Here is a 17873-nt window from a genome sequence, read left to right as displayed (position 1 = left end):
TCCTGATATGCACTTGATATATGTGGACCAAATTTGTGGATTGTTTAAGCTTGCAGGTCTACCCCGAGATGAGGTGATGAAAAAGGTTTTCCATTTGTCTTTGAAGGGAAAAGCATTGGTATGGTATAGGCTATGCGATGATATTGGATCATGGAATTGGAATCGCTTGAAATTGGAATTTCACCAAAAAAAATTATCCTATGCATCTAGTTCATCGTAATCGGAATTATATATATAATTTTTGCCTCGTGAAGGAGAAAGCATCGCTCTAGCTTGGAGGAGGCTTAAGTCAATGTTATATTCATGCCCCAATCATGAGCTCTCAAGAGAAATTATTATCCAGAACTTTTATGCTCGGCTTTCTCGTAGTGATCAAACCGTGCTTGATACTTCATGTGTTGGTTCTTTTATGAAGAAGACTATTGAATTCCGGTGGGATCTTTTGGAAAGGATTAAACACAACTCTGAAGATTGGGAACTCGACGAAGGTAAAGAGTCAGGTATTAAACTTAAGTATGATTGTGTTAAATCTTTTATGGATATTGATGCTTTTCAAAAGTTTAGCACTAAATATGGACTTGACTCTGAGATAGTAGCCTCCTTTTGTGAATCATTTGCTAGTCATGTTGAACTCCCTAAAGAGAAGTGGTTTAAATATCACCCACCTATTAAAGAAGAAATTAAAAACCAGTACCAGTTAAGGAAGAAACTATACTTTATAATGTTGATCCAGTTGTTCCTTCTGCTTATATTGAGAAACCACCCTTTCCTGTTAGGATAAAGGAACATGCTAAAGTTTCAACTGTGGTTAACAAAAGTTTTGTTAGAACACCTAAACCTGATGAACAAATTAAAGTAGAACCTAGCATTGCTATGGTTAAAGATCTCTTAGAGGAAGATATGGATGGGCATGCTATTTACTTCTGTAATGAAGTTGCTAGAATTGCTAAACCTGATAAAAAAGATAATCGTAGACCTGTTGTTGGCATACCTGTCATATCAGTTAAAATAGGAGATCACTGTTATCATGGTTTATGTGACATGGGTGCTAGTGTGAGTGCTATTCCTTACACTTTATATCAAGAAATTATGAATGACATAGCACCCGCAAAGTTAGAAGAAATAGATGTTACTATTAAACTTGCTAATAGAGACACCATATCACCAGTTGGGATTGTTAGAGATGTTGAAGTCCTGTGTGGGAAAGTAAAATATCCTACTGATTTTCTTGTTATTGGTTCCCCACAAGATGACTTATGTCCCATTATTTTTGGTAGACCTTTCTTGAACACAGTTAATGCTAAGATAGATTGTAAGAAACAAACTGTCGGTGTTAGCTTTGGTGGTGAGTCTCATGAGTTTAATTTTTCCAAGTTTAGTAGAAATCTTCATGAAAAAGAATTGCCTAGTAAGGATGAATTAATTGGTCTTGCTTCTATTGTTGTGCCACCTACTGATCCTTTAGAACAATATTTGCTAGACCATGAAAATGAGTTACATATGCATGAAAGAAATGAAATAGATAAGATTTTCTTTGAACAACGTCCTCTACTTAAACACAATTTGCATGTTGAAACTCCAGGAGGTCCTCCTCCACCTAAAGGTGATCCTGTGTTTGAATTAAAACAATTGCCAGACACTTTGAAATATGCTTATCTTGATGAAAAGAAGATATATCCTGTTATTATTAGTGCTAACCTTTCAGAACATGAAGAAGAAAGATTATTGAAAGTTCTAAGGAAGCACCGAGTTGCTATTGGATATACTCTTGATGATTTAAAGGGCATTAGTCCCACTCTATGTCAGCATAAAATTAATATGGAACCTGAGGCTAAACCCGTTGTTGATCACCAACGCCGGTTAAATCCGAAGATGAAAGAGGTGGTAAGAACGGAAATATTAAAACTACTGGAAGCAGGTATAATTTATCCTATAGCCGATAGTAGATGGGTAAGTCTGGTTCATTGTGTCCCCAAGAAAGGAGGTATTATTGTTGTTCCTAATGATAAGAATGAGCTTATTCCACAAAGAATTGTTACAGGCTATAGAATGGTAATTGATTTTAGAAAATTAAATAAAGCAACTAGAAAAGATTATTACCCTTTGCCTTTTATTGATCAAATGCTTGAAAGATTATCTAAGCACACACATTTTTGCTTCCTTGATGGATACTCTGGCTTTTCACAAATACCTGTTTCTCAACCTGATCAAGAAAAGACCACTTTTACTTGTCCTTTTGGAACCTATGCTTATAGACGTATGCCATTTGATTTATGTAATGCACCTGCTACCTTTCAAAGATGTATGACTGCTATATTCTCTGACTTTTGTGAAAAGATTGTTGAAGTTTTCATGGATGACTTTTCTGTTTATGGGAAGTCTTTTGATGATTGTTTAAGCAATCTTGATCGAGTTTTGCAGAGATGTGAACAAACAAATCTTGTCTTGAATTGGGAGAAGTGCCACTTTACGGTTAATGAAGGCATTGTCTTGGGTCATAAGATTTCTGAGAAGGGTATTGAAGTGGACCAAGCTAAGGTTGAGGAAATTGAGAAAATGTCATGTCCTAAGGACATCAAAGGTATTCATTGTTTCTTAGGTCATGCTGGTTTCTATAGGAGATTTATCAAAGACTTTTCTAAAATTTCTAGGCCTCTTACTAATCTTTTGCAAAAGGATATCCCTTTTGTGTTTGATGATGAGTTTCTTGAAGCCTTTGAAACACTCAAGAAAGCCCTAATCTCTGCACCTATTGTTCAACCACCCGATTGGAACTTGCCTTTTGAAATTATGTGTGATGCTAGTGATTATGCTGTTGGTGATGTTCTAGGACAAAGAGTTTATAAGAAACTGAATGTTATTCATTATGCTAGTAAAACTCTAGACAGTGCTCAAAGAAATTATGCTACTACTGAAAAAGAATTCTTAGCAGTGGTGTTTGCTTGTGATAAATTTAAATCTTATATTGTTGATTCCAAAGTAACTGTTCACACAGACCATGCTGCTATTAAATATCTTATGGAAAAGAAAGATGCTAAACCTAGACTTATTCATTGGGTTCTCTTGTTACAAGAATTTGATTTGCATATCATTGATAGAAAAGGAGCTGAGAACCCCGTAGCCGATAACTTGTCTAGGCTTGAAAATGTGCTTGATGACCCACTACCTATTGATGATAGTTTTCCTAATGAGGAGCTAGCTGCAGTAAATGTTGCTAGTAGTACTCCTTGGTATAGTGATTATGCTAATTATATTGTTGCTAAATATTTACCGCCTAGCTTTACATACCAACAAAAGAAAAAATTCTTCTATGATTTCAGACATTACTTTTGGGATGACCCACATCTTTATAAAGAAGGAGTAGATGGTATTATTAGACGTTGTGTACCTGAGCATGAACAGGGACAAATCCTACGGAAATGTCACTCCGAGGCTTATGGAGGGCATCATGCTGGAAATAGAACTGCTCACAAGGTATTGCAGTCTGGATTTTATTGGCCTACCCTCTTCAAGGATGCCCGTAAGTACGTCTCATCTTGTGATGAATAACAAATAATAGGTAATATCGGCAAGTGTCAGGAAATGCCTATGAATTATTCACTTGTTGTTGAACAATTTGATGTTTGGGGATTTGATTACATGGGACCTTTTCCTTCCTCTAATGGGTATACACATATTTTGGTTGCTGTTGATTATGTTACTAAATGGGTAGAAGCTATTCCAACCAGTAGTGCTGATCACAAAACCTCTATTAAAATGCTTAAGGAAGTTATTTTCCCAAGGTTTGGAGTCCCTAGATATTTGATGACTGATGGTGGTTCACACTTTATTGATGGTGCTTTTCGTAAAATGCTTGCCAAGTATGATGTTAACCATAGAATTGCATCACCCTATCATCCTCAGTCTAGTGGTCAAGTTAAACTTAGCAATAGAGAAATAAAATTAAATTTGCAAAAGACTGTCAATAGGTCCAGGAAGAATTGGTCTAAGAAATTAGATGATGCACTTTGGGCTTATAGAACAGCATATAAAAATCCTATGGGTATGTCTCCTTATAAAATGGTTTATGGAAAAGCTTGTCATTTGCCTCTTGAGTTAGAACATAAAGCTTATTGGGCAGTCAAAGAACTCAATTATGATTTCAAACTTGTTGGGGAAAAGAGGTTATTTGATATTAGCTCACTAGATGAGTGGAGAACCCAAGCTTATGAAAATGCAAAATTATTCAAAGAAAAAGTTAAAAGATGGCATGACAAGAGAATTCAAAAGCATGAGTTTAAAGTCGGAGAATATGTTCTTTTGTACAACTCTCGTTTCAGATTCTTTGCAGGAAAGCTCCTCTCAAAATGGGAAGGCCCATATGTCATTGAGGAGGTTTACCGGTCTGGAGCCATCAAAATAAATAATTTCGAATGTACTAACCCGAGGGTTGTCAATGGGCAACGAATAAAGCATTATATCTCAGGTACGCCCATTAATGTTGAAAGTAATATTATCCAAACTTTGACACCAGAAGAACACATAAAAGAGTCCTTCCGGAACACTCCAGAATCGTGGAAATAAGGAGGTACATGATACGGTAAGTAAACGGACTCCAAAAAATCCGCAAAAATATTTTTTTGTCAGTTTTGGAATATTTTAAAATTTAGGAAATAAAGAAACTACCAGGAAGCGTCCCCTGGTGGGCACAAGACACCAGGTCGCGCCAGGCATGCCTGGCGTGCCCAGGTGGGTTGTGCCCACCTGGGACACCTCCCGGACTCCGTTTCTCTCCCGTATACTTGTCCTTCAAGATAAAAAAAATCTATATATACTTCCCGAACCTGTTAACCACCGTATCGATGAGAAATCCTCTGTTCTCTTTTCCTGCTGTTTTCTTGACAGATCTGAAATATGTCATCCCAAGACTCCGAAGGGGAGAGCTATGTCGCTGATCTCGTCGCAAACCCCAAGTCCTATGGGGATGAGGAGCACTATGGCTGGACTACGGAGGAGGAGGAAGACTATTATCCTAGGGAAAAGGAATAGACGAGCTCAGATGAAGACGAAACCCGCTGCCTCAACCTGGGGACATGCATGTGGAATTCAAGAAGTCAAGCCTCCCTAATAAACCAAAGAGGCCTAAGGAGATCGGAGAGTTGAAGGAGGAAAATTCTATCCTCAAGCATAAGCTGAGGAAGAAGGACAAGACCTCTTCTACATCACCACCACCATCTTCTTCACCACCAAAGGAGAATTGAGTATCGGGTATGGGCACTCCCCTTGGCTTCCGCCAAGCTTGGGGGAGGTGCCCCAGTATCGTATCATCCCACTATCTTTTTGCGTTTACTTATCTTAGTTTGATCTTTTTGCTTTAGATGAAATAAAGTTTAGTTCGATCCTTTCTTTTTGAGAGTTTGCTTAGTGATCTATCATTGTAATCGTGTGCAAGTTATATAATAAAGTTTAGTTTGAGTTTTTGATTTCTTTACCTTCTTGTTGCAAGTAAAGAAAATAAATAAGAAAGAACAAGTGAATGAATAAAAGAAGGAAACAAATCAATAGATCATATACTAATCCTATGGTAGGTGATGGCACCACATAAGGAAAAGTATAACTAGAAAATTTTATTAGAGATTGACAAACATAGAATTAGTCAATGATGCAACTCATGAAAGAATTAATAAGGGAAGAGAAGATTCACATATAAATATACTATCCTAGAAATCTTTTGTGATTGTGATCCATCATCAAAATATTATATGCCAAAATTGTTGACGTTGGACAAGGAAGACAACTTAATGGTTTATGTTTGTTTATATTCACATAGAAGTCATATTGTCACAGATCCTTTAACATGTGGTGCTTGCCCCTATCTTTGCTAGCCAAAAATTCCGCACTAAGTAGAGATACTACTTGTGCATCCAAAAACCCTTAAACCCAAATCTTTTTCAAGTGTCCATCATACCTACCTAGGGATTGAGCAAGATCCCTCAAGTAAGTTTTCATCGGTGCAAAAAGGCAATAAAAATTGCTTCTAAATATGTGAGATCATTTAGTGTAAGAGAAAATTGAGCGTTGGACGAACTTGGATGACAAAGAATAAAAGCGACAGACTGCATAATAAAGGTTGTCATCTTAAGGGGCAATACAACGTGACATTCTCTTGCACTAAGGGATTGAGCATGCAAATAAATAAGCGCATGGCAACCTCTGCTTCCCTCTGCGAAGGGCCTATCTTTTACTTTCATGTATTTACTTTTATGCAAAGAGTCAAAGTTTTCCTTCTACTCCTTTTTTATTTTTCTCCTTTGGCAAGCATCATGTGATGAGGAAAGATCTAGGCACATATGTCCAGTTGAATATAGATAGCATGCGTTATTATTATTGACATCACCCTTGAGGTGAGTATGTTGGGAGGCGATACTATAAGCCCCTGTCTTTCTATGTGTCCGGTTGAAACGTTTTGATCATGTGTACAAGGTGAGTGTTAGCAATCATAGAAGACTATAGGATGGTTGAGTATGTGGACTTGCCTAAAGGCTCCGACACGTGACTCTTCCTGAAAAGATGATGAATTGTAGTTGCAAAGTTGACTGAGAACATAGTTTGTCGGTTTTTAATAGAGCTTTTGCTTTATACTTCGATTATGTGATGAACTGTTACTTATTCATGAGAAGTGTATGATAAAAATTCTATGATAAAAGTCCTATGTTTAATTTTGTTGCTGTTATAATAATCAACATGATGCTTCTATGTTCGTATTTTGTTTTTATCGACACCTCTCTCTCTCAAAGCATGTGGACATGTTTTTCGATTTCGGTTTTCGCTTGAGGACAAGCGAGGTCTAAGCTTGGGGGAGTTGATACGTCCACTTTGCATCATGTTTTCTTGCTGTTATTTATGATGTTTTTATCCATAATAATGCTTTTTGGAGTAATTCAAATGCCTTTTCTCTCATAATTTGCAAGTTACACACCAAGAGGGAGAATTCTGGCAGCTGGAAATCTGGACCTGAAAAAGCTACGTCAGGCCACCTATTCTGCACAACTCCAAACAAGCTGAAACTTCACAGAGAATTTTTATGGAATATTTAAGAAATATTGGAGCAAATAACTACCAGAGGGGGCCACCAGGTGGGCACAACCCACTTGGGCGCGCCAGGGAGCCCAGGCGCGCCTTGGTGGGTTGTGCCCTCCTCGGCCCACCTCCGGTGCCCATCTTCTGGTATATAAGTCATTTTTACCTAGAAAAAATAACAGGAAGGCTTTCGGGACGGAACGTCGCCGTCTCGAGGCGGAACTTGGGCATGAGCACTTTTGCCCTCCGGTGGAGCGATTCCGCCGGGGGAACTTCCCTCCCGGAGGGGGAAATCATCGTCATCGTCATCACCAACAACTCTCCCATCTTGGGGAGGGCAATCTCCATCAACATCTTCAACAACACCATCTCATCTCAAACCCTAGTTCATCTCGTGTATTCAATCTTGTTACCGGAACTATAGATTGGTGCTTGTGGGTGACTAGTAGTGTTGACTACATCTTGTAGTTGATTACTATATGGTTTATTTGGTGAAAGATTATATGTTCAGATCCATTATGCTATTTAATACTCCTCTGATCATGAGCATGTTTATCATTTGTGAGTAGTTACTTTTGTTCTTGAGGTCATGGGAGAAATCATGTTGCAAGTAATCATGTGAATTTGATATGTGTTCGATATTTTGATAGTATGTATGTTGTGATTCCCTTAGTGGTGTCATGTGAACGTCGACTACATGACAATTCACCATATTTTGGGCCTAAGGGAATGCATTGTGGAGTAGCAATTAGATGGTGGGTTGCGAGAGTGACAGAAACTTAAACCCCAGTTTATGCGCTGTTCCGTAAGGGACCGATTGTATCCTAGAGTTTAATGCTATGGTTAGAATTTATTCTTAATACTTTTCTCGTAGTTGCGGATGCTTGCGGGAGGGTTAATCATAAGTAGGAGGTTTGTTCAAGTATGAACAACACCTAAGCATCGGTCCACCCACATATCAAATTATCAAAGTAGCCAACACAAATCAAACCAACATGATGAAAGTGACTAGATGAAATTCCCGTGTACCCTCAAGAATGCTTTGCTTATCATAAGAGACCGTTTTGGCATGTCCTCTGCCTCAAAAGGATTGGGCTACCTTGCTGCACTTTCGTTACTACTATCGTTACTTGCTCGTTACAAATTATCTTGTTATCGAACTACTACACTACTTACAATTTCAGCACTTGCAAACATTACCTTACTGAAAACTACTTGTCATTTCCTTCGGCTCCTTGTTGGGTTCGACACTCTTACTTATCGAAAAGAGCTACAATTGATCCCCTGTACTTGTGGGTCATCAACCGGCGAGGATGGAGCGGAGGAGGAGGGTGTCGTGGAGGAAGAGGAGGGTGGCGTTGGCTCGTCGTCGGAGGCGTCCTCCATTTGCACGTCATCGGAGGAGGAGTCCTCCGGCTACCTACCGGCCTGCCAGTCCGCACCTATGGCGGCCATGGCTTTCTTGTGCTCTTACGTTAGCCCGTCCCAGAGAGCTTTGGCTTGGAGGGAACCATGGCGGGGAGTGGTGCAGAGAGGGATGACTGTGGCTATGGCAGGGGTACCAGGCAACGATTTATATTGCACCGGTGGGCGGCAGAGGGACGGGCAGGTGGCGCCGGAGGAGACACCTCGGCAACTGCGTGCCATCAATGCGGGTGGCAAATGGACGGACGGGCGGCTGTCGTGTCGTTTGAACGCGCGACATTTGCCTGCACCGGGAAGCGGCGGGGGCGACACTCTCTCGGCTGGCGCGCCACTTCAATGCCGGCGCCAGTGAGCGGTCGCGTCCGCTCTGGCCAGGCATGAATGTGGGCGCTGACGCTCTGGAGCGGCGCTGACAGAAAACATGCGGAGGGAGGAGGGTTTTTTGGTGGGCCAGGGCGGTCAGAAAGCGGGCTTGGGGTCGGTCCGGTCTCCCTCAGACCTCCTCCAGTTTTGTCACCGGTTTGCTGGAGAAATCGCGTCCGGGCCGCCCTGCGGACCGATACAGGTCGGTATTGGATGGCTTCGCGGTCCGGACCGTGCAGTCCGGATGGTCGCGGGAGGTTTTCGGGTCGGCGTTGGAGATGCCCTAGTCCTCGTACCTTAAGAAATTTGTGACGGTATTCACTCAGTTTTTTTTTTGCGAAATGGGATTTACTCATTTTTTTTACAAATTAAGTGAACAACCCTCTTTACTTAATTAATGGACCAGATAAATCTTTTGCCTCAGTTGAAACAAGAATTTGGATTTTGGAACGCAACAATTAAAACATGCACTGAACAAGTGACCATCAGACCAAGACACATAAAAGTTGGGAGGCAGTGGTGATGCAGCAGCAAGCTCCCAGCACCCACCTAAAATTGGACGAAGGACACGAACTTCCAAGAAGCAGTCCCCCCTCCCCGACGCTAGAGCAAGTACAATAGAGCTGAGTCAGCGGGCTATAAGAAATAAACTAGTATATTTCTGCTTAGTTGGAGGAAAGAGAAAAGGAGAGAGAATGTAAGCGGGCTCTTCGTGAAGAGCCAGCTCTAGCACGTGCTCCTAGGCACTTTGTGAGAATGAAAGGTGGGCCACATAATAAAAAAAAGTACACTCTTTTGATCTATTATTATACATGTTGGCTATAAGATGAGCTGTAGATGACATGGCACTGGCTTGCCAGTAGCTGGCTATACTATTAACCATGCTCTTATCTCTCTCTTCTCATGCCGGCCCCGGCCGGCACGTACCTCCACTTCCACCCCCACCGCTTGCGTCCAACAATCTTGAATTTAATCGGCAACGTTGCCCACCACCACCAATTCACCATGAGGTCTCGGTGCCTGCTCGACGAGCGTGAGGAGACTGATCATAAGGTGTTTGACGAAATGCTGGACTAGGATGTTGTGTGCTCGCACTTGTTCGGGGGTCAAGCTTGTTGCAATCTTCGAACAAAGCCGGTTCACATGATCAGCTCACCCCAAGGTGTTATAGAAGGTCACGTCAAATTGTCAGTCGGATCGACTCCGGGTATGCAGGAATCCTGACCTGCACTGCAAGGTTTAGTTACTTCTGGAAGCTTCTGTAATTTCTTCTTCCCAGGATTATTTCATGGTTTATTTATTCATCCACTTCTATCCATAATAGGGCAGGGAGAAAATAGACAGAAGAAACATGCATACGGGCTAACTTTAGCTCTCTACAAATCCTCCCCACCTGTAGTTTTTAATCTGCATCACTGTACCTTTTAGGTGCCATTTTCTATTGTCTTTTTTTTGTTTGAATTTTCTCTACCTTACTTTTTGTTCAATTAGCGCGAAAGAGATCTTCACAAAAATATACCATTAAGGCACAATCTCGTTTTAACAAATTCATTTTGCATAGTTATTCCCACCTTCCTCTCCTCCATTTGAGGATTAGAATGGAGTGAGGGGAAGGTGGGGGAGATTGTTCAATTTCTGGTGCCATTGCATTTTCTTGAAAGGAGCGTCAAGCGGGAAATTAAGGTATCCATCACAATTCTTCACATATTTCCTCGAAATGTTGAAATATATGACTAGTTGACAGCTAAACTATATATGGTTCTGTCCTTTGCTGTGAAGAGCTTAAATTGATTAGTTGTGTATGACAAGATTGTAGTTTTCATGGATTGTTGGCATCCCTTGCTCATGTTGCTGACTTCTTAACTTGTGATTTTTCTTTATAGGTTTATTATTTGATTTCCCTTCAAAAAGTAATTTCGATTGTTTTAGCCTTAATGCTTTGCTCTTACAATTGAATCAATTTTAACCAGAAGAATGACCAGTTCATGATGTAGCCTCAGAAGATGGAATTTTGATCATATTAGTTTATTGTTGTATTAGAACATTGCAGTTTTGATGGATTGTCTATATCCTTGCTTTTTTTTTTACTTCTTAACTTGTAACTTTGGTTTATGGATCTATTTGAATTTGTATTTGTTTTTAAATTGTCCTTGATATAGTAAAACTGTTTTGCTCTTGATGCTAGCTTCGAAATGTGGAATTTCGATCACATTTGGCTGCTTACAGTATAATTCCTTTTTAAATTTGGAATAACTTCCTTGGATAGAGTTAGAAATTGCAATGATGACCATGGTCAAAGTTTCTCTTTTTTATTCTCGACATAAGATTCTAATTGAGTTTCTCCTAGTTTTGCTTTCTTAATCTAGTACAATGAACTTTGCACTCAAGTTGAAGGAAATGTTTGGACATATCTTTTTTCTTCATATTACAGTCTGGAATTTGGACTTCTCATGCCGTCAAATTAAAATATCTTCAAGGCTGTTGTAACATTGAGAAGTTCAGGCATTGCTTGTTTTTTTGCTGAATGAAGATACATATTCAATTCCTTCGATCAAGTGGAAAGGCACTAAATGTGTTTATAGGCCACTTTTGTTCTAAATGCACTAAACAAGAAGATAGTGCCACCTCGAAAAGCCAGACCACTGATGGCACGTGTATACATGGGTTAATCGCACCGTCCAGCAAGGATGAATTGTCGGCTGTACCTGAAGTTGCTGGTGATGACAGAAATACAGAAGTGCCTAATGTCCAGTTGAAAGAGAAGCCAGTTCTCGGTTTTGACCCTCCTAGGAAGCCGAGGGCAAGACATAGACTCAAAATCTGGATCAGCACTCGGCACAATGGCATAATTGGACGATGCGGTAATAAACTGGATTTAGGTTTCTTCAATGGGGCGAAGCGGTTATCAGCTGAATATTTGAATACTGGCTGGCCAGATTGGCTTGTGACTGTGGCACCTGAGGCAGTGCAAGGCTGGGCCCCACTGCGAGCTGATTCGTTTGAGAGATTAAGTAAGGTACATTATCAGTTTGATGATACAAGTTACTTCATCAGGAAAAAAAATGATATTGTTTCTTGTTAGTACTTTCTTCTTCTTCTTCTTCTCAATTTCCCCGTTTTGCATTTATTCTTTTGAGTTGCAGATTGGACAAGGGACTTATAGTAGTGTTTACAAAGCTCGGGATCTTAGAACAGCCAAAATTGTTGCGCTCAAGAAGGTTCGGTTTGTCAATACAGATCCTGAAAGTGTGCGCTTTATGGCTAGAGAAATATGTGTTCTTCGGAAACTCAATCATCCCAATGTTATAAAGTTGGAAGGGATAGTAACATCTCCTGTTTCACAAAACCTATATCTCGTCTTTGAATACATGGAACATGACCTTGTTGGCCTTGCTGCAACTCCAGAACTCAAGGTCACCGAGTCACAGGTGATTATGATACTATTCTTGTACTGATATTTTGATTGGAATGCATGACATGAACTTAAATTATTTCTCATGAGTCTCATCCAGGTCAAGTGCTTGATGCAACAGATACTTAGTGGCCTTGATCATTGCCACAGCAAAGGAATTCTTCATCGTGACATGAAGGGCTCCAATCTCTTGATTGATAGCAATGGTGTTTTGAAGATTGCTGACTTTGGCTTAGCAACATTTTATGATCCTGAGAGTCGGCAACCACTGACAAGCCGTGTTGCAACATTGTGGTACAGACCACCGGAACTTCTGCTTGGTGCCACCAGGTACAGTGCTGCTGTGGATATGTGGAGTACAGGGTGCATTTTTGGGGAATTGCTGACTGCCAAGCCAGTCATGCCAGGCAGAACTGAGGTACAAGAAACTGCTACACTTTTAGCATCAAGAAAAGGGTATATTGTGATCTGGTTGACTCACAGTTGTTCTTATGTTATTTAATATGTGTTCTACAACAATTCCATGCTAGGTGGAGCAAATTCACAAGATTTTCAAGCTCTGTGGATCACCTTCTGACGAGTACTGGCAGAAATTGGAAGTGCCCCCAACAGGGATGTTCAAGCCCCTGTGCCAGTATAAGCGGTGCATTGCCGAGAATTTCAAAGATTTACCTCCATTAGCTCTAGTTCTTCTAGATAACTTGCTTGCATTAGAACCAGAAGCTCGTGGAACAGCTGCCTCGAGTCTTCAGAGTGACGTAAGTTTAGTCAAACTCTGCTGGTTCCTGGTCATCGCATTTTAGTTTGTAAATTATTGACTTATAGAAATTCTGAAAGTATTATATCATGACACTAATAAAAGGATAATACCAAGGCAGGGCAGCCACAAGGGTTCAAAAGGACAATACTATTGGGTCTGTTAACAGCAACCTGAAATACTGATCAGGACTAGTACCATGAAAACTTTTAGGTTACCACGGTATAAAATTATCTACTTTTGTACAATTTGTTTGTGGTAAGTAGAGGAATTTGAACATCTTTTGATGAGCCTGAATGTTTTTTTGCTGAAACAACTTTCATGCATATGTTATGTCAGGAGTAACAAAATGAAACTAAGTTAATTAGTCTACTATATGTGGCTAGTTACCTCACTGAAGCATTTGGACTAGATCTGAGTTTGGTTAGTTTTCCACTTATTGCATGGAACATTGTGCATACGGCCTGAATAAGCTATCAGATTTTGTTTGCTGGAATAAACTGTCAGATTGGTCCAGTAGTACCTTTTACTCCCTCCGTTCCAAAATAAATGACTCAACTTTGTACTAACTTTAGTACAAAGTTAGTACAAAGTTGGGTAATCTATTTTGGAACGGAGGGAGTAAAACCTAGCATCATGCCAAAACTCATCTAACCTGGTGAAGATCATCAACTTATTATTTCTAGATCAGTTGGTATATATTTATTAGGTCAGCTGGCTACTTTTGCAAACTGCGTTTATTAAAAGATATGTGTATACCAGTATTTAACCTATGTATTCAATTCTTCAGTTTTTCAGAACAGAGCCACTTGCTTGCAGCCCTTCGGACTTGCCAAAGTGTCCACCGAGCAAAGAATATGATGCTAGACTCCGACAAGAGGAAGCAAGAAGGTATGATTTCATATCCTTTCTTTCTGTTCATAGGGAGGATGCAGTTGAGATGCTTTGTTAGTTGACCCAGAAATTCTTCTTTCTCTTTCGATAGACAAAGAAGGGCAGAATCTGTTCGATCAGGAATTGAGAATCCTAGAGAAAACATTGCTGCATATGGTTCTATTAAACCGCAGGTGCGTACAATAGCTCAGCAATCATTTGTTGAGATGCTTCCTTTCTGTGTATAGTTTTTTATTGATGATCACTGCGATCAGAAGAAACGGAATGCCTTACGTGAATTGATGCACTCCTATGTCTTTTTTCCTAAAGTGGTCACATTCTGCAATCTTTTTAATAACAGGATTGCATTATTTGACTCTGTTGCTTTTCCATCATACAGAGGCTTCAGCATACCAAAACAAGGTTCAATAGCGCACATCTCAATCCAAAGGATGATCAACTGACGTTGGCTACTGAGGTACAACCTCTAGGGTTTGATTCCACATGGAACAAGGGAGGTAACAATTATATGGACCATCACGAAGTACCTGAACGCAAATACAAATCTGGCCGATTGGCAAATTCCAACATTTCAAGGACAAAGGGCTCAGACATGTTTAAACCTGAATCGACTGGCGTAGGGAACATTATGCCTGCTTCTCACAACAAAGAGATGGGAGTAAAAGGCCCAATGGTGGTAAGTATGGTAATGCTAAAGATAGTGTGTTTTTTTACATACAACTGCTGTTTAATCAACCAAAGCATAAGTCTGCACAGCAGAAAATCACATAATATGTCAGTTAAGCTTCGAGGACTTTTTTTAGTGTGAGCCCAGTGATACTGTTGGCGTCTTGGCGCTGTTTATGCTGCAAAACTATTCCTTAAGTAAAAGGAGCTCTTCTTTTGACATGATAAAAAAATTATAAAATATTTATATTAGTATTTCTAGAATAAGAAACACAAAGGTTATTTGTGAGTGCTTGATTTAAGATGAATTATTTTCTGCTGAGAGTTCAGATGCTTATGTTGTCCTTTGTTGGGACATCAGTTCACCATCATTTCATACATATTGGTTTCTTTTGTATGTACCTTCCAGTTTATTCTATTAAAACATTTTGAATGTCTCTTACCTAACATATTATATGTCTTTGTTTTTTATCTGATCAGGACTACAAGGGTAAGAGCAAAGTAGTCAATTTCTCTGGTCCAGTGGCTACTCAAGATGGGAACATACAGGATATGCTTAGAGAACATGAGCGGAATGTTCAGGAAGCGGTGCGCAAAGCGCGCTGCATCAAGAGTTGAGATCTGTGAAACAGATGATTGGGATCGAACTGTCTAAGATTCCAGCATTTCAAAGTTCAAAGTCCTGGGATGGCAGTATGCATGTTTCTACAAAGCATCTCTAGAAGAGCAACTTCTCTCCAAATGGGCATAATTAATTGAAAAAGAACTACTGCCATTTTTGTACAGCTGATGATCATTACAAGAGTTGGGTGATACCGATAGCATTATTTTTAAGCGAGGCAGATGCCTTGTGAGCTTAATGAGCATATGCTGCCATTTGTATTGAATGTGTACTAAGGGGGCATGGTGAAGCTTAGGGGCTGGAGGTCTAAGAAATACAAGCCAAGGTTTGTAGCGGATTTTTGACGGTTCATGGTCCTCATATTTTGTCTTCGTGATGATATTTGAAGTATAAGAAGATTTGCAAGGAAGGATGTAGTACACTACAAATACCACAGATTGCTCTAGTAAATTATCCTGAACATAAAGAACATAGTTCTGAACAAACATTGAGTTGAGAAGATGGCAAATTTCTCATGATAAAGCAATGTAGTCCAGTATCCCACCAGGACAACCCATGGTATATGCATTATGCAAGCATGACAACTGAACAAACTCCAAATCCTTGGGCCTGCCTCAGTCATATAATTTTCCATAATATTAACATGAAAATGCAGAAGCTGAACCATGATGCTGCTGGGAATCGGAACGATAGCTGCAATTGGTATTGCAGTTCAATCTTCCTGAAAAATTAGGAAAAATGCAATGACCAGATCAGACTATATCTCCTATGACATATATATATACCCCGTTGCCCCGTATCTTGAAAACAAAAGGTGGCTGTAGATCTGATCCTGCTAACAAAAGGTGGTTAGTTCATGAGTCGACTCGGCCATTCCCTTTTAAGTTGTTGGAGGAGTTGTTGAGGTTGGTGCTTGCATAGGAAGGAGTTGGTGACTCCCTACCTGGCTGTAGCGAGTTGCCGCTACCTGGGTGGGTGGCACTACGTTGCTTGATCCATTGCAACGTGGCATGAAAATTTAAAATGTACTCCGAAAGATAGATCACTGAAATTCAGGAAAGAATTCGCACAAATTAATGCCACAGGGAGTGTTCAGCCTGGAGTTCGAAAACAACAGATCCCATCTTCCCATGTTTATAACTGAAAATGAATCAAAACATTCTTGTCCGTCCCAGGGCAACAAAAAGAAATCAAGAATCTTGGAATTGACATGTTGCAGATCCTTTTGGTTCTAAATCCTACAAACATAATAGATTTTTGTAGTTGGATATGCTTATGTTTTGCTCTCAAGGGCAAAATGGCATGCCTTCCTTTTCCCTGTGGCTCGGGATGGCGAAGCGCCTGAGCCTGCCGACCTCCTCCTCGAGGTAGCCTGCGCACAGGAACGCCCTGGAGAAGCTGTCCTCCACCGTCCTGTCCACATCGTGCACCAACACTTCCGTCTCGCCATTCCCCGGCCGCCGCGCCCGCGCCGCCATTCCGGTCATGTATATCGCGCCGCCAATCCTCCCTGGTGCCTCCGGCACCCACCCGGTGGGCGCGTCTACCATGATCACGTCCCACTCCGTCTCGTAGAACGCTGCCGGCAGCCCACGCATGGCGAGCTTGCATGGGGATCCCTCGAAGTGGTCCGGCGAGAATGGATGATCCTTGGGTGGGGAGGCGGTGCAGTCCGGGGAGCCGCGGAGGCCGAGGAGCTCGTCGGCGTCGGCGAGCGTGGTCTGATAGGCGACCTGGTGGGACTCGAGGCCGAGGCCCGGGTGGCGAGCGCCAACTTCGGCGATCAGGGCGGCGTCCTCCTCGAAGAAGGCGGTGCGTCCGCCGTGGTTGAGCGCCGCCCAGAGCGCGCTGTCGGGGCCGAGGCCGCCGAACACCAGGAGGTTGCACGGCGCGCGCCGCGCCAGCAGGCGCGCGGTCACCCCGACCTCGGCCGCCGTCTGCGGCAGCGTCGCGTTGGCGGTCGCGTAGTGAACCAGCGCCTCGGCGACGGGCCCAGGCAGCTTCGCGCACCCGCCCTGCTGCTGCTGCTGCTGCTGCTGCTGCGTGTTGCGCCGTACGGCCTCGGGCGGGGAGGTGGTGGACGAGGCGGCGCCTGGTGATCTGGCGTGCGAGGCGGAGAGGGTGCGGACGGTGAGGAGGAGAATGAAGGCCGCGGCGGATGCGGCGGCGACGAGGACGATGCGGCGGAGGGTGACGTGCTGCCGGAGCTTGGCCTTCGCGGAGACGAGGTGGTTCTTGAGCTTGGCCTTGCGCGCGAGCGTGGGGCTCGTCATCGTGTATGCGGTATGCTGTGTAGCACTTTCGGCAATGCGATGAGATATCACGGTGGTTTGGTTTAGCGTGGTGTGGTGTGAGATAGTACTGAGATGTTGCTTCAAGGGGCAGCATTGTCTGCTTGATGGGTGACGAGGACAAGAGACCTAAAGTTTGGTGGGCGTTTGTTAGATTTTCCCCGCCTTTGTGGGTGTTTAAAGGATTTGATTGGGAGCTACCCCCTCCCCTCACTATTACTAGCATAATGCCCGTGCGTTACTATGAAGTCATAAAAAACAAAGAGTTGTCACCGGCTTAGGAGATCGTCAAAAGATGATGGTATCTCGTGCCGCTGCATGGTTCACGAGAAGAAAAAAACGCAAACTATAGTGAAAAATCATGTTGTAGTAACTGAAGAGTAT

At 41.8% G+C, this 17873-nt stretch overlaps 2 protein-coding genes across 2 annotated transcripts; one reads left to right on the top strand and one right to left on the bottom strand.

The window, feature by feature from the left end:
- Nucleotides 1–10848: 10848 nt before the first annotated feature.
- LOC109769034 (probable serine/threonine-protein kinase At1g54610) lies at nucleotides 10849–15738 on the top strand. The gene is made up of 8 exons (XM_020327775.4): nucleotides 10849–11863; nucleotides 11991–12275; nucleotides 12360–12677; nucleotides 12790–13017; nucleotides 13807–13907; nucleotides 14002–14083; nucleotides 14290–14586; nucleotides 15057–15738. The coding sequence occupies exons 1-8, from the start codon at nucleotides 11372–11374 to the stop codon at nucleotides 15192–15194; spliced, it is 1941 nt and encodes a 646-aa protein (XP_020183364.1). The 5' UTR covers nucleotides 10849–11371; the 3' UTR covers nucleotides 15195–15738.
- A 506-nt stretch (nucleotides 15739–16244) lies between these two features.
- On the bottom strand, nucleotides 16245–17581 carry LOC109769035 (glucuronoxylan 4-O-methyltransferase 1). Its single transcript, XM_020327776.4, has one exon. It carries the CDS (start codon nucleotides 17469–17471, stop codon nucleotides 16485–16487), a length of 987 nt encoding a protein of 328 aa, XP_020183365.1. The 5' UTR covers nucleotides 17472–17581; the 3' UTR covers nucleotides 16245–16484.
- Between the last annotated feature and the right edge of the window lie 292 nt (nucleotides 17582–17873).

Source organism: Aegilops tauschii, chromosome 4, assembly GCF_002575655.3.
Source record: "Aegilops tauschii subsp. strangulata cultivar AL8/78 chromosome 4, Aet v6.0, whole genome shotgun sequence".
NCBI lineage: Eukaryota > Viridiplantae > Streptophyta > Magnoliopsida > Poales > Poaceae > Aegilops > Aegilops tauschii.
The sequence above is the reverse complement of the archived record's forward strand: the minus strand, read 5'-3'. Positions and strand labels throughout refer to the sequence as shown.